The following is a 22,173-nucleotide window of genomic DNA, read 5'->3' on the forward strand; positions in this document are numbered from 1 at the left end:
CTCAGTTTATAACAAGTTATCCCTGTCATGTATTTGTTCGTCACAGCTCAGGAAAGGAGATTTCCCAAATTGTGTCTGCCTGGTCAGGTCACTGGCTACAGTGTGTGCATGGACTTGTATGAAATAGCAGAAGAAAATGTATAGGATTTGTGGGAAATAATAAAGGAACATATATTTTTTAAAGATATGTATGTTTGTATGTGTATTTGTATGCATATGTATGTGTATGTTTATGTATGTATATTTATATACATATGGGTATGTGTATGTGTATATATATAAATATATATATACACTATTAATATATACTCCCAAAATATATGGGGAATTGGAAATGATGAAGACAATTACATTGATGGAATCTACAATCAAAAAAGGGGGAAAAAAGAATCCAATATAGATGTATTTACTGTAAACCAATGTAAATGTCTGCATTTGAAATACAGGTGTTTATAATAAGGGGTGTCTGTGTTGGTCTAGCCTCCAGCACTGGTTACTCTATAATAACGATACACTAACTCTATATGAAAGGTATATGTAGGTTATGTATGTGAGGTTTATAACAAGGGGTATCTGTGTGGGTCTCACATGCAGCACTGGTTGACTGAACTGGAGGTCCTGGCGTCCCTGTTTGCTGCGGCCATCCATGACTACGAACACACTGGAACTACAAACAACTTCCACATTCACACAAAGTAAGAAAAAGTAAAGTAAGATCAAGTAAAGTAAGATAAAGTAAGGGAGGAATTACTGAGGTGTTCAAAGATGCATTTGATTTCAGAGTGAGTGGGAGAGAGTGAAATCGAATCCACATTTTACACCAACTAAGATAAACATTGTGTATGTTTTATTCTCTGAATTTATTACAGTTTTTCTCAATTGCTAAAACACTAAAACCCATTGGCTGAACAAAGTTCTCAGTTGCCTGGACTCATTTAGCTAATTATGCAGTCACATGATAAAACACAATTTGCAGATCTCACTTAGACTTTTCAGCAAAACTCCAAACACATTCTCATTCTCAAAACACATTCTGCACTCTCATGCACATGTCATCCATACTGGTAAACACAAGTGGCAACAATCAAATACAAATAGAGAACATATGTCATTGATTGAACACAACCACTCAAAATTGATTTAACCTGTTTCAAATGACACAACCAATATAAGTTAGTTAAGCCAGTTAAGAGAGCAAACAGGTTGTTGAAGGTGGGAAGGAGAAAGTCTGAGAATGGATACTGTAGTACAGTGCATTGTAGGCTGTATACTGTACAATGGATGAATTGTATGGCCCTGAACATTGTGCTTTCCATTTATTAACAGTACTGACTCCTCAATAGATTTTGACTGGTTGCAGGTTCATATCAACAAAGAACAAGAATTACAGTATCACAGACAAAGGACAAGTTTGTGAGATGCAGGGTACAGTACTGTAAAAATAGGGGTACAAGGTGGAGGAAGAACAAAAAACAAAATTGCAAAGAGCAAAGAAGAGTAGTAATTTCTGATCAATTTTGAGCTACTATGATAGAACATGTTTTCGTTCATCAAAAGACAATGACGGAAAAATATGAACATTTTTTTAGATTAAAAATGTTCTTCTCCCTGAGAATTGTATGTTTTGAACAATGTGTTTTCTATTTTTCGGTGTATTGTTTACTGACTGCTTGAGAGTGTTTATCATTTTGATCACTTTGTTTATGATTTGAGAGCAGTGTTTGATTTTGAACACAGGTAAAACTGTTTTGAGGCGAATGTTTCATTTTGCAAGGGGAGTCAGAGGTTATGTAAATATGTGACGTTTTGTGTTTAATGTTTTCAGGAAATGGAGCAAGGTTTCAGAAATTGTGTTTTCAGAAATTGTGTTTTAGCAATTGAGAAAAACTGTAAATGACTGAGGTGCTCAAAATGCATTACAGTAAAGAGTGGGAAATGGAGAGAGAGAGAGAGAAAGAGAGTGAGAGAGTGAGGGAGAGAGCAAGAGAGAGAAAGAGCTAGAGAGTGTGTGTGCATACTTGCATGTATGAGAGAGAGAGAGAGAGTGAGGGAGAGAGCAAGAGAGAGAAAGAGCTAGAGAGTGTGTGTGCATACTTGCATGTATGAGAGAGAGAGAGAGAGAGAGGGAGAGAGAGAGAGAGAGAGAGAGCCTGCAGGACTGAAAGAGACAGAAAGAGACAGAGAGAGAGAGAGAGAGAGAGAGAGAGAAAGAGACTGAAAGAGACTGAAAGAGACTGAAAGAGACAGAAAGAGACAGAGACAGAGAGAGAAAGAGAGAGAAAGCGACAGAGACAGAGAGAGAGAGATGCTTTCAGCTCCTATTCCTTCTTAAGCAAACATATCTTATGGAGGGAAGCTGCTAATTTTAGCAGTAGATTTTCCACATAGAGACACAGAGGCACCTAAGAACTCTGTCTCCTGGCACACAGATCAACTCTTTATTTTGGGAACAAAAACACGAGGGCCTATCAACACTACAAAGAACAACGCTGTGATCACACTTCACCAGACCTGGCGCCAGGATACAGTGATTAAGGGGGAAGTTGAAATCGGCAAGGGGGAACATTTTTGGGGGGTTCTTACATTGGAATTAAATTGAATTCTGCTTTACCACAATAAACATAACATTTAAATAGAGAGACTCTGACATCATAGAGTGCTTTCGAAATTTGTGGCATATACAGTGCCTTGCGAAAGTATTCGGCCCCCTTGAACTTTGCGACCTTTTGCCATATTTCAGGCTTCAAACATAAAGATATAAAATTGTATTTTTTTGTGAAGAATCAACAACAAGTGGGACACAATCATGAAGTGGAACGACATTTATTGGATATTTCAAACTTTTTTAACAAATCAAAAACTGAAAAATTGGGCGTGCAAAATTATTCAGCCCCATTACTTTCAGTGCAGCAAACTCTCTCCAGAAGTTCAGTGAGGATCTCTGAATGATCCAATGTTGACCTAAATGACTAATGATGATAAATACAATCCACCTGTGTGTAATCAAGTCTCCGTATAAATGCACCTGCACTGTGATAGTCTCAGAGGTCCGTCAAAAGCGCAGAGAGCATCATGAAGAACAAGGAACACACCAGGCAGGTCCGAGATACTGTTGTGAAGAAGTTTAAAGCCGGATTTGGATACAAAAAGATTTCCCAAGCTTTAAACATCCCAAGGAGCACTGTGCAAGCGATAACATTGAAATGGAAGGAGTATCAGACCACTGCAAATCTACCAAGACCTGGCCGTCCCTCTAAACTTTCAGCTCATACAAGGAGAAGACTGATCAGAGATGCAGCCAAGTATTAACTTAAGGGGGCTGAATAATTTTGCACGCCCAATTTTTCAGTTTTTGATTTGTTAAAAAAGTTTGAAATATCCAATAAATGTCGTTCCACTTCATGATTGTGTCCCACTTGTTGTTGATTCTTCACAAAAAAATACAGTTTTATATCTTTATGTTTGAAGCCTGAAATGTGGCAAAAGGTCGCAAAGTTCAAGGGGGCCGAATACTTTCGCAAGGCACTGTATCTGCTGCACTGAATCAGTACAATGGACAGCGCCATACAGATAGGACATTTTGGTAATGAATATAGGCTGCAAGATAGACAGGGAAATTCACTAAATACAAACAGCATGATTTCTATTTGCTGTCCAGTCATATGGTCTATCGCATTAGATGTTCTTTAATTTTTTTCTTGAAGGTGGATTAACTTTTTGCCTGAGAAATATGGATTTGTAAAGAGTTCCATTCAGCTATGGCTCTATATAAAACTGTACATTTAAGGCGATTTGTCCTTGGCTCGGGTTGTTTTAGCTGCCCTGAATTTGAATGCTTGGTTTGGTGCTTATGTGTGTTGCTAGTATGTACTAATGACTGAAAAATACTGTTTTAAAAAAAAAAATATAACATTCCTAAAGAAAATCAGAAGACTAGATAGTAATAGGTTTTTAACATGAAGCCATGAGAGATTCTGATAATATTTGGATAATATTCATACGGTCAGATAATCTACCAGCCCTGTTTTGAGCAATGAAGAGCTAATCTGGCAGCCCTGTTTTGAGCAATGAAGAGCTAATCTGGCAGCCCTGTTTTGAGCAATGAAGAGCTAATCTGGCAGCCCTGTTTTGAGCAATGAAGAGCTAATCTGGCAGCCCTGTTTTGAGCAATGTAGAGCTAATTTGGCAGCCCTGTTTTGAGCAATGAAGAGCTAATCTGGCAGCCCTGTTTTGAGCAATGAAGAGCTAATCTGGCAGCCCTGTTTTGAGCAATGTAAAGCTAATCTGGCAGCCCTGTTTTGAGCAATGTAGAGCTAATCTGGCAGCCCTGTTTTGAGCAATGAAGAGCTAATCTGGCAGCCCTGTTTTGAGCAATGAAGAGCTAATTTGGCAGCCCTGTTTTGAGCCTTTTGGAGCTTTTTTCTATCTTTCTTTGCTGCAGATGAACATATAACCAGACTACTCTAAGTGTGATAGGACCAGGGACAGTACTCTAAGTGTGATAGGACCAGGGACAGTACTCTAAGTGTGATTGGACCAGGGACAGTACTCTAAGTGTGATAGGACCAGGGACAGTACTCTAAGTGTGATAGGACCAGGGATTGACCATATAACTGGACAGTACTCTAAGTGTGATAGGACCAGGGATTGACCATATAACTGGACAGTACTCTAAGTGTGATAGGACCAGGGATTGACCATATAACTGGACAGTACTCTAGGTGTGATAGGACCAGGGATTGACCTTAAAACTGGACAGTACTCTAAGTGTGATAGGACCAGGGATTGACCATATAACTGGACAGTACTCTGAGTGTGATAGGACCAGGGATTGACCATATAACTGGACAGTACTCTACAGGGAGAAGGTTAAGTGCCCTGGCGGAGTGGTGGGAATAACCTCTCCCTGGACAACAGGAGACAGCGGAGAGAGCACACCCCAATCAACTTCGCCGGGGCCACATTGGAGAGGTTCAAAGGCTTCAAGTTCCTTGGCGTGCATATCACTGACGACCTGAAGTGGCACCACCTCACCAAGAAGGCACATCAGCACCTCTTCAACTACAGGAAGCTGAAGAAATTTGGCAGATGCAGATCAACAACTTTCTGTCGGGCTTCATCCCCACCTGGCAGGGAAACTGCACCGCCTGCAACTGCAGCCCCCGCAATCGCAACGCCAAAAAACGCAACGCCCACAACCGCACCGCCCGCAACTACAATGCCCACTACCGCAATTCCTGCAATTCCTGCAACCGCAATGCCAGTAACCGAAAAGCCCACAAATGCCCCGCCTGCAAACACCCCGGCCACACCCGCATTGGTCTCCAGAGGGTGGTGCGGTCAGTCCAACGCATCACTGGGGGCACACTGCCAGCCCTCCAGGACATCTACAGCACCCGGTGTCACAGGAAGGCCAAGAAGATCATCAAGGTCCCCAGCCACCCAAGCCGCGGCCCGTTCACCCCAGGTCATCAGACTGTTGAACAGCCACCACTGACCGTCCACCGCCCAGTGGTCTGCCCTGAAACTTAGACACTGTTACCAGCCGGCTAAAACTCTGAACTCTACCCTGCACCTTAGAGACTGCTGCCCCATGTACAGTATATAGACATTGAACACTGGTCACTTTAATAATATTTACAATGTGTTTTACACACTTTATATGTATGTATACACCGTATTCTAGTCAAGGATCATCCTTAATAACTACTGCTGTACACACCTTTTCTATTCACATGCTGTCCATACTGTCTATACCATTTACATATACAGTTGAAGTCGGAAGTTTACATACACCTTAGCCAAATACATTTAAACACAGTTTTTTTTTTTTTTTTTTTTACAATTCCTTACATTTAATCCTAGTAAAAATTCCCTGTCTTAGGACAGTTAGGATCACCACTTTATTTTAAGAATGTGAAATGTCAGAATAATAATAGAGAGAATTATTTATTTCAGCTTTTATTGCGTTCATCACATTCCCAGTGGGTCAGAAGTTAGCATACACTCAATTAGTATCTGGTAGCATTGCCTTTAAATTGTTTGGCTTGGGTCAAATGTTTCGGGTAGCATTCCACAACCTTCCCACAATAAGTTGGGTGAATTTTTGCCATTCCTCCTGACAGAGCTTGTGTAACTGAGTCAGTTTTGTAGGCCTCCTTGCTCGCACACACTTTTTCAGTTCTGCCCACAAATGTTCTATAGGATTGAGGTCAGGGCTTTGTGATGGCCACTCCAATACCTTGACTTTGTTGTCCTTAAGCCATTTTGCCACAATTTTGGAAGTATGCTTGGGGTCATTGTCCATTATGAAGACCCATTTAAAACCAAGCTTTAACTGATGTCTTGAGATGTTGCTTCAATATATCCACATAATTTCCATCCCCATGATGCCATTTATTTTGTGAAGTGCACCAGTCCCTCCTGCAGCAAAGCACACCCACAACATGATGCTGCCACCCATGTGCTTCACGTTTGGGATGGTGTTCTTCGGCTTGCAAGCCTCCCCATTTTCCTCCAAACATAACAATGGTAATTTTGGCCAAACAGTTCTATTGTTGTTTCATCATTCCAGTGGACTTTTCTCCAGAAAGTACAATCTTCTTCCCAATGTACAGTTGCAAAACCTAGTCTGTTTTTTTTATGGCGGTTTTGGAGCAGTGGCTTCTTCCTAGCTGAGTGGCGATATAGGACTTGTTTTGCTGTGGATATAGATACTTTTGTACCTGTTTCCTCCATCATCTTCACAAGGTCCTTTGCTATTGTTCTGGGATTGATTTGCACTTTTCGCACCAAAGTACATTCATCTCTAGGAGACAGAATGCGTCTCCTTCCTGGGCGGTATGACGGCTGCGTGGTCCCATGGTGTTTATACTTGCGTACTATTGTTTGTAGAAATGAACGTGGTACCTTCAGGCATTTGGAAATTGCTCCCAAGGATGACCCAGACTTGTGGAGGTCTACAATTCTATTTCTGAGGTCTTGGCTGATTTCTTTTGATTTTCCCATGATGTCAAGCAAAGAGGCACTGAGTTTGAAGGTAGGCCTTGAAATACATCCACAGGTACACCTCCAATTGATTCAAATTATGTTAATCAGCCCATCAGAAGCTTCTAAAGCCATGACATAATTTTCTGGAATTTTTCGAGCTGTTTAAAGGCACAGTAAACTTAGTGTATGTAAACTTCTGACCCACTAGAATTGTGATACAGTGATTTATAAGTGAAATAATCTATCTGTAAACAATTGTTGGAAAAATGACTTGTCCACATTGCACAAAGCAAGAAATGTGTGGAGTGGTTGAAAAACGAGTTTTAATGACTCCAACCTAAATGTATGTAAACTTCTGATTTCAACTGTATATTCCGTTCTGATATTTCAGATTTTTTTTTTACTTGTGGATGATGTGTGTATTGTTATTGAATTGCTAGATATTGCTGCACTGTTGGAGCTAGAAACAGAAGAACTTCACTGTACCTGAGATAACACCTGCAAAACTGTATACTTACCAATAAATGTTGATTTGACGTGTGTGTGTGTGTGTGTGTGTGTGTGTGTGTGTGTGTGTGTGTGTGTGTGTGTGTGTGTGTGTGTGTGTGTGTGTGTGCGTGTGTGCAAAGCTTCATGTTTTATTTTGATTTCAGGCATTTTTACTCCCCCAGTAAAATGTTCTTTTTTCTCCTGAATCTTGGGCACCTCCATTGGGATTATTCAGTTGCATTACATTTCCTCATTGTACTGTTACAACAGTACTACATATATGCTCTTTTTTGTTCTGCTTGCAAATGGAAGCAGATTAATCCTAAAAACACGTACTAAGCTGTAGCTGCAGTCTTGAAAATTTGTTGTACAGCCAAAACATTGACAATTAAATGTCTCCTTTTTTTTGCACTTGCCTAAGTTTTCTATGCAGTGTTTATCCCTACGGGGAATCCCATTTACTGTGTAGCGCTGATATCTGTTTATTATCCATTTCTAAGTGCCTAGTAAACATGTATGCAAATTACTTTCGACAGGGGGCTTGATAATGGATGTGACTCAATTAACTTGCTCCTGCTCCTTTCTCCTGAGTCATTTATGTCCATCTGTTCTCTTCTCTCATTACCTCTTTATTACAGCTCCACCACTCAGAATCTCACTATCTGGTGCTGTCTCTATACATATGAGCCTGGTCATCTACGTACAGTGCCTCGGAAAGTATTGATTAAATTGTTTCTTTCCCCTCATCAATCTACACACAGTACCCAATTGTGACAAAGTGAAAACAGGTTTTTCAAAATGTTTACTAATTTATTAAAAATAAAAAACCGGAAATATTACATTTACATAAGTATTCAGACCCTTTACTCAGTACTTTGTTGAAGCACCTTTGGCAGTGATTACAGCCTCGAGTCTTCTTGGGTATGACGCTACAAGCTTGGCACATCTGTATTTGGGGAGTTTCTCCCATTATTCTCTGCAGAACCTCTCAAGCTCTGTTAGGTTGGATGGGGTGCGTCGCTGCACAACTGTTTTCAGGTCTCTCCAGAGATGTTCGATCGGGTTCCAAGCTCTGGCTGGGCCAATCAAGGACATTCAGAGACTTGTCCTGAAACCACTCCTTTGTTGTCTTGGCTGTGTGCTTATGGTCATTGTCCTGTTTGAAATTGATCTTTCGCCCAAGTCTGAAGTCCTGAGCGCTCTGGAGCAAGTTTTCATCAAGAATCTCTCTGTACTTTGCTCTGTTCACTTAATCCTGACTAGTCTCCCAGTCCCTGCATGATGCTCCCACCATCATGCTACACCGTAGGGATGGTGCCAGGTTTCCTCCAGACGTGACGCTTAGCATTCAGGCCAAAAAGTTCAATCTGAGAGTCTTTAGGTCTGAGAGTCTTTAGGTGCCTTTTGGTAAACTCCAAGCAGGCTTCCTTGTGCCTTTTAATGAGGAGTGGCTTCCGTCTGGCCACCCTACCATAAATGACTGATTGATGGAGTTCTTCAGAGATGGTTGTCCTTCTGAAATGTTCTCCTTTCTCCACAGTGGAACTCTCGAGCTCTGTCAGAGTGACCATCGGGTTCTTGGTTACCTTCCTGACCAAGGCCCTTCTACTTCAATTGCTCAGATTGGCCAGGTGGCAGCTCTAGGAAGAGTCTTGGTGGTTCCAAACTTCTTCCATTTAAGAATGGTCAATTCCTTTGACCTCATGGCTTGGTTTTAGCTCTGACATACACTGTCAACTGTGCTACCTTATATAGACAGGTGTGTGCCTTTCCAAATCAATTGAATTTACCACAGGTGGACTCCAGTCAAGTTGCAAAAACATCTCAAGGATGATCAATGGAAACAGGATTCATCTGAGCTCAATTTCGAGTCTCATAGCAAAAGGTCTGAATACTTATGTAAATAAGGTATTTCCTTTTTAAAAATCTTTAATACATTTGCAAGAATGTATAAAAACCTGCTTTTGCTTTGTCATTTTGGGCTATTGTGTGTAAATTGCTGAGGAATTTTTAGTATTTCATCTATTTTAGAATAAAGTTGTAACGTAACAAAATGTGGAAAAAGTCAAGGGGTCTGAATACTTTCCGAATGCACTGTATGTGCTTTATCCAACCCCTCTGACTGTCATTGTCATGCCATACGTGTTTCTGTAAAACAAAGGACAAATGATATCCTGGTTCCAGATCTGTAGGATTAGGGTTAAAGCTAAGGCATGACAACAGTAGTCAGATAATTTAGCTAAAGCCCGATCATTGTAGTAGAACCAATCTAGCTATTACTTCATGATTGTTTTTCATCTGTGTGTGTTTTGTGTAGGTCAGACTTTGCTATGATCTACAACGACCGGTCAGTCCAGGAAAGCCACCACATCAGTGCTGCGTTCCATCTTCTACAGGACGACCAATCCAACATCTTCATGAACCTCTCCAGAGAACAGTGGATGTAGGAGAGATGTACTGTATCAATATGCTGTGAGACAGACGGACAGAGACAGAGACAGAGACAGAGACAGAGACAGACAGACAGACAGACAGACAGACAGACAGACAGACAGACAGACGCAAACCCAACCACAACTCCCCTTTGAGCAGCACAAATCTATGTTACCATGGGAACAGAGAAACCCATCAGGACAGTCTGGAAAGGTTAGATGGGTGTGTTTATGCGTTTGTGTGTGAAAGGGCAGTCTGGAAAGGTTACATGGGTGTGTTTCTGTGTTGTGTGACAGGGAGCTGCGAGCGCTGGTGATAGAGATGGTGTTGGCTACAGACATGTCGTCTCACCTTGTCCAGGTCAAAGCCATGAAGGGGTGTCTGCAGCAGCACGAAGGGTACGCTCCACACTTTACCCAGGTCACATCATCTGAGATGTAGATTATGGTGGTACAGATGTAGGATCTTAATTTGAGACAATTTGCTACAGCAGGAAAATAATCCTGCAGCAACAGGAAATGTGAAGTATTATGTGGATTATAATAAAGGTATGGGTTGATGTAATTTTCATTAGAGCAAGTCAAGTCTGACATTTTTAAGTGGAAATTACAAACGTTAGAATACTTTTTAATCCTCAAATATACTACAAGTTTGCATTTCCTGCCATGCAGGGAAATTCTCAGCAACAAAATAGTGATCAAATTATCTGTAGGCCTACTTGATAGCACATTGTGAGGAAGGTACTATATTCAATTACATATTTTTTTAGACATATTGATGGATTTCATTCCTGTTAATACTTGAAGAGCAATTTATTTTTCGTAACTTAAAATGAATGTGCTGTGTAACTCTCCCATTGACTCCAATGATTAACATGACATCCAAAGAAGCTCAAGTTCTGTTCTGGTCCATATCTAGCAGTCACTCGTGGTCATTTGTTTCCTGTGGTCAACAGCATAGACAAACCAAAAGCGCTGTCCCTACTACTGCACACTGCAGACATCAGCCACCCCTCTAAGCCCTGGAGTCTACACTCTCGCTGGACCAAAGCCCTCATGGACGAGTTCTTCAGACAGGTAGGACCCATGGAGGAACTTACAACTGGGTACAGGGTTTTCTTGGCTGTTTCAGTTTTAGATAGTCTTTGGTACTGTGTTGGTCCTGGATCGTCTTCTGTACTGTGTCGGTTCTGGATCGTCTTCTGTACTGTGTCGGTCTTGGATCGTCTTGTGTATTGTGTCGGTCCTGGATTATCTTGCTCATTGTTGTTTATTGTCTTTGAAATTGTTTTTCTCTCTTTCTGTTTCTCTGAGGGTGACAGAGAGGCAGAGCTTGGTCTTCCCTTCTCTCCACTGTGTGATCGGAACAGCACTCTGGTCGCAGAGTCACAAATAGGCAAATTATAAGACATTACTGCACATGGTCATCACTGAGTCATCCATTTGAGTCATCACTGAGTCTTCCCTGAGTCATCATCAACCATCAATATATATGCTCTCATTTTATATACTTTGGACAATGTGTATGCAAAACCATACTGTCTAAAGCACATATGCAGGTTGTGTATGAAGATGTGATCTTTAACATGTAAAAAACACGGCTGTTACATAATGTATAATATTAGTATTATTAGACATACATGTTAGCCATTTAGCAGACACCCTTATCCAGAGCCACTTGTAGTAAGTAGTAAGTGCATACATTTTCACACGACGTAGCAATTTTTTTCGTAGTATATAGCTAACAATACTGTTTTTGTGCGCAGGTTTCATAGACTTCATAGTAGACCCTACGTTCTCCCTACTGACTGACGTGGCTGAGAAGATAGTCATTCCCCTGGTGGAAGACAACCCAGGCCCACCAGACCCCTGCAATCGACACAGGTGGCATTCAAAGCATGTTTATTAGACTAGAACCCCAGCTTAGACGTTAGTTAGCTAGTTGTTTTCTTAACTTGTACCTACCTACGCACGACAAATACTTTCAAGCACTTGGGCTGCTGTACAATGGAAACAATGGAATAGTTCCAAAAGCACAAACCCAAATCTAAATTAAGCACACCCCAATTACATTTGACATATGTGTTTGACTCAGGTCTGATGCCTTTTTTGTCTTTTTTCCAGTAATCTGTGGAAGGAGAGTTCCAGAGGACTACAGTGGAGCTTGTCTCACATCACCTCAGAACTGGTCAGCTTCAGATCCACCTGGACACGACACACAGAAGACAACAAGTTCAAATGGAAGGAGAGCGGCGCCAATGGTAATGTGACAGACTTCTATTAACACCCTGTTGTAGCTCAGAGGTGGGCAATCTTACCTTGCCAGGCATGGCTGGTTGGGGTGGTGTATTGACGCTTGGCTGGAATCCCGACACCAGCTGTCGCAGTGTATGATTGATTGCTCACCCCTTGGCTTGGCTCTATGAATACTCAGTGGCTGAATCGCAAATGACACTGTATTCCTATGCAGTACACTACTTTCGACCAGGGCCCGTAGGGCCCATAGGCCTCTGGTCGAAAGTAGTTCACTATATAGGGAATAGGGATCCATTTGGGGCGCAGCCAGTGTCTCTCATTGATTTCCAAAAAGATTGAGGAGATATCAAGGAGACATACAGTAAGCCATGTTTATACCTGGTACTAACATCCATCCATCTTGTGTCTGGATCATGTCCACATTCTGATTATGCCCACATTTTCAGCCAGGTTTAGATGATTAAAAGAAGCATTATGAACTGATTTCGATCAGATCTTATAAGTGTAAATGGACAAGATCAGGATGAATATTCTTTCCAACCTATTGTATTTCAATTAAACTATCATACTATCATGCTATCATACCATCATGCTATAATGTGATCATCCTATCATATCATACTGTCATACCATCATGCTATCGCGCAATCATGCTATCATTATTTATTTATTTATTTTATTTACTGTTATTTTACCAGGTAAGTTGACTGAGAACTCGTTCTCATTTACAGCAACGACCTGGGGAATAGTTACCATCACCATCATGCTATCATACCATCATGCTATCATGCTATCGTACCATCATGCTATCATACTATCCTGCTATCGTACCATCATGGTATCATACTATCATACCATCATGCTATCATACCATCCTGCTATCGTACCATCCTGCTATCATGCTATCGTACCATCATGCTATCATACTATCATACTAAATATACTTTAATCCTCTTCCCCTCTCAGGGCTCTTGGATCAGATCGTGTCGAAGGAGCCGTTGGCTGGTGAAGACGATGAGCTCTCTGAACAACTGCTGCAGATCCCTTCTAATGATGCTAAACAGTAGATAGGCCTCTCATGTAGTATGATGCCTATGTAAACGATATGTACGTAAATGGAGGGTTTGGGAGAACTGTTTACATGTAATCTTTTACATGTAATCTGATAATAATACAAAAATGTAACTGTAATCAGCTACTTTACCAGCTAAAATATTGTAAATGGATTCCAAATACTTTTGAAAAACTAGATGATTACTTCTTCTATTACTTTAAAATACAGAAAGGATGTTTGGGAAAGAATACAGAATACCACCTTTCTGTTTCTCAATGACGATCAATTCAGCACTGAAAAAAGGTGCCAAGGTTTATGTTTGTTCCACCTGGTTTGATGGATCCTTTCCATCGTCTTCTGATGTCTCTTAAGGGGAAAGTAATCAGTTGACATTACAGAGTGGAGGGGAAAGTAATCCAAAAATAACTGAAAGTAATCAGATTATGTTACTGAGTTAAGGGGATAGTAACCCAAAAGTAACTGAAACTGAGTTTGGGTATCCAAAAGTTAAGTTACTGCTTACAATTTTGGACAGGTAACTAGTAACTGTAACTGATTACATTTAGAAAGTAATCTATCCAACCCTGTGTAAATTATAGTAATTTAATGAAGATTACCAAAACATGCTGGTCATGTTATATGCTAATTACCATACATGATTTTACGGTGGTTTGCTTGCAATTTGTTAACCAGTTAGGAAAACTTTAATGGAGAAACTTAGCAAAGAGCATGTATCATGGGTAACATGGGTAGCATGTATGTTACATGGAATAGATAATGTCAAAGGTCCCAGCAGTGAAAGGCTGGCCTTATCATGTGGAAGATGTACGATGTAATCATGTGACTGTTGTTGATGTAAAGTACAACAAGACAAAGAGTTTTCTACTTCTTTATATTCTACCCGTACCACTGAGGAGATGTTGATGTGCTTTATATTCTACCCTTACCACTGAGGAGATGTTGATGTGCTTTATATTCTACCCTTACCACGGAGGAGATGTTGATGTGCTTTATATTCTACCCATACCACTGAGGAGATGTTGAAGAGTGATTCTTTATCTAATTCTTCATCTGTTTTCTTTGAATCCAAAAAATTGGAATCGTGAACTATACTGAACATACAGGATATCAGTAGCCATTGTCCCAGATCATTAGCCAACTCTTCTGACTATCAGCCAGGAACATAGCCTGGAGACCCATCTATAGCCAAACTAGCATTTCTTCTCCACGATGAGTCTTGATTTGCTTTCCTCCCTTACGTTTTGTAGAATGTGGACACATTCTGATCATTCTGATTGGTTCCAGAAACCGGTGGGCTGGGCCAGAGGCGGCCTACATGATGACCGTATCAACTTTGATACTATGATTGGTTAGATTGATTAGAGACAATCCAATCACTGATTTAATTGTTTTGTACAGCGCCCCTCATTTTCACAGCAGCACAAATGACTTCTAGGATGGCAGTTTCAGATTTCAGGATGGCACAGTCATAGACTCCTGAATAATTACATTCAGGAGTCTTATATCTTTAATGTTGTGATTCTGAGGCCGTCCTACTATGGACACAGCACATCAAAGGCATGACAGACAGTAATAGTCAGAAGAGTTGAATGAAACACTGCAGATCTGGGACCAGGCTGAGATATCAGTCCAATCCTTCAGCAGAGTCCTGTTCACTGGTCCTCCAGTAGGAGGAGCCAAAACTGTGGGGAGGAAGATTGAACCAGGCTACAGTGGTATTATGAAATGCATTGGGTGAAAACTGGTCACGCTGTGAAATATTCATGTCTTTTATGCTCGCAGCACCACGTCTATTGAATAATTGATAATAGGGTTTTGTTATAAGTCAACCTTACTTACTCAACATTATAGGTCAGTGATGCAACACTAAAGTCAGAGCCGTATTGTTGGCCTACTATGGGTAGTTCTTGGCATGAATTAAAATGGATTATAAATTGGGTGGTTCGAGCCCTGAATGCTGATTGGCTGACAGCCGTGGTATATCAGACCGTATAACACGGGTATGACAAAACATGTATTTTTACTGCTGTACTTACGTTGGTAACCTGTTTATAATAGGAATAAGGCACCTCTGGGGTTTGTGATATATGACCAATATACCACGGCTAAGGGCTGTACCAAGGCACTCCACTTTGCGTCTTGCATAAGAACAACCCTTAGCCGTGGTATATTGGCCATATACCACACCCCCTTGGGCCTTATTGCGTAACTATAGCATGGATTATAATTGGAATAATATGTTTTGTTTAAAGAAGTAAACACAAACGCTTGTCCAATTTCAACACTTTCTTGTATCAAACCATTTTTTTTTTTTTATTACATATGTAATCATTACCAAGTCAAACAAAGTTGAACTAAAATGCAGATATAGATGGATTTCATGTACCGTAATTTATCATTAATAAAAATGTAATAAATACACAGTCATTTATGGTGTTCATACATTGAAAATGAATTACAAGATAATGTTTTTAACAGATGTAGAGTGTCCAATGCTAAATAACTGGAACACTTTCTATAAGCAGAATATAATTGTGGGTCAGATTCCCGGGACCACCCATACATAAAACATAGGAACACATGACTGTAAGTATATTACTTTTATGTTGAAATCCTTTCACCTGTCTAATTCAGTAGACCTCTCTACATTGACATAATGTCGTTCATTTGCTGTGTACTATACATACAGTACATTGAAGTAATAAGCCTAATCTGTCATCAAAATTATATGATGACGCTGACGAATATTAGGTCTAAAATGTCACCCAATCAGGACCCTAATGTCACATCAGTGAAGCAGAGTATGGGATAAAACTAGTGGAAAACAAATATAATTACCAAAGATAAAATAAGTTACATATGCTTCTGGATGTTGTTACGGTACAGAAAACAATACGATATACTGGTAGTGAAATAAAAACTCTGAATGATGTACTGGGGGGAGTACAGAAAAAAGGGGTGTGTAGTACTAAATCTGTACTATGCATGACTGGGATGTCAATAGACACGTAAATACATGTTTGTTTTTTCGTTTTTAAAAGGTCAAAGTTCACCCAGAGTCCTGTCCAATGAATTGGTCCCTTAATCAGATATGTTTTGGAGACTTCAGAGACTCAAATAGACGGAGACCGAAAACACTCTGATCACAGCTCCAGATTGTGTCATTGATGATTCCCAGGATGCCTCCCAAATAAGCACCATGTCCCCAATAATACAGTAGTACACTACTCCATTTGGCTCTGGTCAAAGCTAGTGCACTATATGAGGAATGATGTTCCCTAAGTGATGCAGTGATACTGCCCTGTGAATCTTAAAAATAGACAATGTTATTGTCGTGGCACAAATGTGTGTCGTGGCACAAATATGAATAAGGACTAAATGCTGTTCTTGTTGTTTATGCGAGTCTCTTTTGGCCCACCGAGGTCTAGTTCCTTCAAGAGTCCTGGACGGAATGTCTAAAACATCAAATCAATCTTAGAATAATCATGAGACAATATTTGGATTTATGAGTATTATACAGGGGCCATATTAGACATGTGAGTGCTAGGCCGTTACAGTTTGTGTATGCAACAAACCAAAAACTGTCATGAAAAATACCCAAATATTTCCTGTCCTGGTTTGAAACATCAGACAATTAGTTACAGATTAGTAGGGGCAATCAAATGAGTAAATCATTAGAAACAATAAACGCCTAGTCATAAATAAACGCCTAGTCATCTCTCCACCTGCACGGTATAGTACCTGACCGGACATATATCCTGATGTCTCCGTATCTACAGTGTGTCTGTTTATCAAAAGGATGATCACTTGTCTGTCTGTTGTCTGTAGTTATTGACTGAACAGCAGGTCCCAAATGGCAACCTATTCCCTACATGGTGCACTATTTTTGACCAGAGCCCTGTGGGAATAGGGATCCATTTGGGACACACAACAGGTTGGTGTGGAGGCTGTTCCATGGTTCTATTTGTTTTCTTATTCCTGGATGGGTTTCTTTGTTTTCTTCTCCTCTGGACTCGCTACGGATGCAGATTGGACACATATACACACACACAATCAGTGAGATCAGGCTAGATATTTGAGAGCTTGTGAGCTTATTCCTACAGTATTTCTTTGACATTTTTGAATTAAACATTTCTTCAAAATTTTGATCCACATACATTTTTAGAGTCAGTATGCAGTAGGTTGTAAAAAAGGCTCCATTGTTGGCACACATTCAAACTATTGCAGGCATATTGCAAAACGTTGCTTTGTTCTGAAGCTACATGATCAAAGCACTATTACAGATGTTAGCTTCATTATTATGCACAATTAAAGCCAAATCGTTAAATAGTTTAACAGATAAAAATAAACACTGTCTGGCTAAATTCTAAAGATTCCCATTGATGATATCAAAGGGATGAGGATAGTGTGACACTACTGTCTGCAATAGGTGCAGGGGCTCCTCCTACCTGCTTGTGTGTGCTGTTTTTGTTGTGATGATGATGTTGCTGCCATGGGGACGGTAGAACATCCCACTTCTTCCTTGGAGAAGGAGCACTCATGTCCCCCTGCAGCGTCTGATAGACTGTCCCGTGAAAACTCTGCTGGAAACACAGAAAGTGTCCTTTACAGAATAGATGTGGTTAGCAGGTCAGTGGAAAGCAGACTGTGAAGAATGGCGCCGAAGTGATTCAACAAATCTGATCTGACAATCATGATTGATGTATTTTAGTAACAGGTCCACAATGTGATGACTAACATATTAGATATGTGTGTCTGCGAGCAGGGGTTGTTGGAGAGATTTCAATTCTGTACAAATATGAGATATACATTTCAAAATAGATTATAAATATAGTTTATTTATTTATTGTCCTATCATGATGGAATGGTACCCAACCCTATAACCTAGACACCCACCTGAGGGATCCATACACTAAGGAGAAGTCCTTATCTGTTTCATGAGCCTACTGTAAGTAGCCTATACACAGCCAAGACAGAAATATTAATGCACTCAGAGACCCACAAAAGCAGCACCGCCCCCTCAAGAGTCTGAGACTGCCTGGCAGGGTTGGTCCTACAAAGCCAAAGCCCCCTGATGGGAGAGCATAATATACCAGGAATTGCTCAAAGCTGCTAATGAAAACCTTGATGACCTTGTACCTAGCCGGTGGGAGTCCCAGTGGGGTGCCCCCAACCAGGCAGTAGCTGTGCTGACAACACTAGCTGCAGTAACCCATGGGGGGGGGGGGGGGGGGGGGTCACAGTCGGACATTCAGAGAGGGAGCAAATTATTGTGGCCCTGGTGGCACAGAATAATCAAAGGTCTGACTTCACAGAGAATCTTGGGAAAATGGTCAAAACTGGGGACCAGCGTGTTTCAGGAGAAGTGGGTATATTATTTTGCTCAAATTTGCATGCCTTCTCAAACAGCTGTAACTGTATATGCATTTGCACATCAAGTCCTTTCTTGAGTTGGGCACGGGGATGGAACAACTGTTGAACATCTGAGCTTGTGGTTGTTTGTGGGGGAATGGGATCGAGTTTGCATGAGTATGTGTACGTATCCCACATCTGATGCTATGGGGTAATGATGTTAGGGACAACATAGGATGAATCACAATAATTGTTTGCTAAAATAATAATTGCTTGTCAGAAAAATAAATGTTGGAATGTCAATCCTGGTTCTAGGTAACTGCCAACAATATTAAGCATATTATTCGTTAATTGTGTAAATTAAGATTTTTTTAAAAACTTAACATGTGTAAATATTTGCATGAACATAAGATTCAACAACTGAGACATAAACTGAACAAGATCCACAGACATGTGACTAACAGAAATGGAATAATGTGTCCCTGAACAAAGGGGGGTCAAAATCAAAAGTAACAGTCGGTATCTGGTGTGGCCACCAGCTGCATTAAGTACTGCAGTGCATCTTCTTCTCATGGACCGCACCAGATTTGCCAGTTCTTGCTGTGAGATGTTACCCCACTCTTCCAACAAGGCAACCTGCAAGTTCTCTGTCATTTCTGAGGGGGAATGGCTCTAGCTCTCACCCTTCGATCCAACAGGTCCAGACATGCTCAATGGGATTGGGATCCGGGCTCTTCACTGGCCATGGCAGAACACTGACATTACTGTCTTGCAGGAAATCACGCACAGAACGAGCAGGATGGCTGGTAGCATTGTCATGCTGGAGGGTCATGTCAGGATGAGCCTGCAGGAAGGGTACCACATGAGGGAGGAGGATATATCTTCCATATAACGCACAGCGTTGAGGTTGCCTGCAATGACCAAAACCTCAGTCCGATGATGCTGTGACACACCGTCCCAGACCATGACGGATCCTCCACCTCCAAATCGATCTCGCTCCAGAGTACAGGCCTCGGTGTAACGCTCATTCCTTTGACGTTAAACGCAAATCGACCATCACCACTGGTGAGACAAAACCGCGACTCGTCAGTAAAGAGCACTTTTTGCCAGTCCTGTCTGGTCCAGCGACAGTGGGTTTATGCCCATAGGCAACGTTGTTGCCGGTGATGTCTGGTGAGGACCTGCCTTACAACAGGCCTAGAATCCCTCAGTCCAGCCTCTCTCAGCCTATTGCGGACAGTCTGAGCACTGATGGAGGGATTGTGCGTTCTTGGTGGAACTCGGGCAGCTGTCGTTGCCATCCTGTACCTGTCCCGTAGGTGTGCTGTTTGGATGTACCGATCCTGTGCAGGTGTTGTTACATGTGGTCTGCCACTGCGAGGACGATCAGCTGTCCGTTCTGTCTCCCTCTAGCGCTGTCTTGTCTCAGTACGGACAATGTATTGCCCTGGGCACATCTGCAGTCCTCATGCCTTCTTGCAGCATGCCTAAGGCACGTTCACGCAGATGAGCAGGGACTCTGGGCATTTTTCTTTTGGTGTTTTTCAGAGTCAGTAGAAAGGCCTAAGGCCTTCATAACTGTGACCTTAATTGCCTACCGTCTGTAAGCTGTTAGTGTCTTAACTTCTTTGGGAACGGGGGCAGTATTGAGTAGCTTGGATGAATAAGGTGCCCAAAGTAAACTGCCTGCTACTCAGGTCCAAAAGCTAGAATGTGCATACAATCAGTAGTTTTGGGTAGAAAACACTCTGACGTTTCTAAAACTGTTTGAATGATGTCTGTGAGTATAACAGAACTCATATGGCAGGCAAAAACCTGAGAAAATATCCAAACCAGAAAGTGGGAAATCTGAGGTTTGTAGGTTTTCAAGTCTTTGCCTAATCCAATAAGCAGTGTCTATGGGGTCATATTGCACTTCCTAAGGTTTCCACTAGAGGTCAACAGTCTTTAAAACCTTGTTTCAGGCTTCTACTGTGAAGGGGGAAAGAATAAGAGCTGTTTGACTGAGAGGGCTGGCAGAATGCCATGAGCTCAGTCAGGCGAGCGTCCGTGAGAGTTAGCTGCGTTCCCTTTCCTTTCTAAAGACAAATGAATTGTCCGTTTGAAACATTATTGAAGATTTATGATAAAAACATCCTAAAGATTGATTCTATACATCGTTTGACATGTTTCTACGAACTGTAATATATTTTTTTACTTTTCGCCTGAACTAATTGCTTTCGCACTGTGCAACAGATCCGCAAGCTAGATGGATGATTTTAAATATGTTCTTGAATCATAAACAGATATGGCTCATTAATCTATACCGGTCCAAATTATGATCAAACCTACAAGCAATACAAAACTCTATTATTATGGTGGGAGATTATAATACTGTTTTAAATACCTCAATGGACCTTAAAGGAAATCACACTATAAACTATCACCTTCGTGCACTTAAGGAAATCACGAATAACATGGATATTTTGGAACCAGTGGCTATGTGGAGGCTTAAATATACTGACCTAGTGAGATATACATGGCATTCGGAAAGTATTCAGACCCTAAACTTTAATATTTCCAGTTTTACTTTTAATACATTTGCAAACATTTCTAAAACACTATTTTTGATTTGTCATTATGGGGTATTGTGTGTAGATTGATGAGGGAAAAAAACGTTTTATTTAATTTTAGAATAAGGCTGTAACGTAACAAAATGTGAAAAAAGTCAAGTGGTCTGAATACTTACCTAATGCACTCTACATGGCGGAGGCTCAATCAAGCTAGTCGTTTTGACTACTTTCTAATGTCATTCTCACTGGCAAGAAAAGTTTAAAAAGTGTTGATAAGGGATAGAATGAAGTCGGAACATGAAATTATTTGCATATACGTTGCTCTTACATAATTTCCAAGTTCGCGAGGATATTGGAAATTAATCAAAGCCTATTGGATTATTATTTGTTTTTAACTAGGAAAGAATAATGTATAACGGACTCTTTCTGATATAGGCACAGCAGATCCCCTTACTGTATGGGACACTGTTAAATGTGCTTTTAGGCTATGCAATTCAATAATCATCTTTAAAACAAAAGCTATTTAGGTCAAAAGAGTTCATATTAGCAAAGAAAATAGAGGGACTAACATAGAGCTACAGAATAAGTTAGCGGAAAAACAAGAAGAAATTGAGTAATTTATTCAAGAAATATCAAGTGGAATATATTATAAAAAATAAAGCGAACTGGATGAATATGGGAAAAATACACCAAATTATTTTTAAATCTTCAACATAGAAATGCAACTAAAAATAAATTTACTGAAACGGGTTACATATCCTAGTTTACCTATTTGTTTATGGTTTTGCCTACACCTAGCGACCTGTTTTTAAAATTAATATGAGCAAAAAATATTCCATTTTATTTTAAACTGCAAGCCAGACGAAATTGAACGGCCCTATTTATATAATGAATGTGAATTCAGAGGGCAGAAATTATATATTAAAGCATTAGACCTCTCACTAAAGGCTTCAGTCATACAAAACGATATGCTTAAATCCGAACTGGTACTCTAGCAGATTAGTAAGAATGTCTCACCCCATGTTCA

The 22,173-nt window shown here is 40.6% G+C and overlaps 2 protein-coding genes across 3 annotated transcripts in view; one reads left to right on the top strand and one right to left on the bottom strand.

Moving 5' to 3' along the window:
* LOC139413875 (dual specificity calcium/calmodulin-dependent 3',5'-cyclic nucleotide phosphodiesterase 1B-like) overlaps positions 1 to 15,669 on the top strand; it is a 34,019-nt gene extending 18,350 nt beyond the window's left edge. Inside the window, exons 7-14 of the mRNA XM_071161708.1 lie at positions 595 to 695; positions 9,797 to 9,922; positions 10,209 to 10,310; positions 10,868 to 10,988; positions 11,226 to 11,307; positions 11,678 to 11,795; positions 12,036 to 12,172; positions 13,134 to 15,669. Coding sequence (XP_071017809.1) covers positions 595 to 695; positions 9,797 to 9,922; positions 10,209 to 10,310; positions 10,868 to 10,988; positions 11,226 to 11,307; positions 11,678 to 11,795; positions 12,036 to 12,172; positions 13,134 to 13,234 — 888 coding nt within the window. The 3' untranslated portion in view covers positions 13,235 to 15,669. The remainder of the gene's footprint in view (positions 1 to 594; positions 696 to 9,796; positions 9,923 to 10,208; positions 10,311 to 10,867; positions 10,989 to 11,225; positions 11,308 to 11,677; positions 11,796 to 12,035; positions 12,173 to 13,133) is intronic.
* LOC139413877 (protein phosphatase 1 regulatory subunit 1A-like) overlaps positions 15,632 to 22,173 on the bottom strand; it is a 61,559-nt gene continuing 55,017 nt past the window's right edge. Inside the window, exons 7-8 of one of the 2 annotated variants that reach the window (XM_071161710.1) lie at positions 17,691 to 17,822; positions 15,632 to 17,258 (exon numbers count right to left, since the gene is read on the bottom strand). In XM_071161710.1, the coding sequence (XP_071017811.1) occupies positions 17,215 to 17,258; positions 17,691 to 17,822 (176 nt within the window). In that variant the 3' untranslated portion in view covers positions 15,632 to 17,214. Of the gene's footprint in view, positions 17,259 to 17,690; positions 17,826 to 22,173 lie in introns of both variants that reach the window. The other variant, XM_071161709.1, reaches the window with a different exon arrangement.

Source organism: Oncorhynchus clarkii, chromosome 7 (genome assembly GCF_045791955.1).
Source record: "Oncorhynchus clarkii lewisi isolate Uvic-CL-2024 chromosome 7, UVic_Ocla_1.0, whole genome shotgun sequence".
Classification (NCBI taxonomy): domain Eukaryota; kingdom Metazoa; phylum Chordata; class Actinopteri; order Salmoniformes; family Salmonidae; genus Oncorhynchus; species Oncorhynchus clarkii.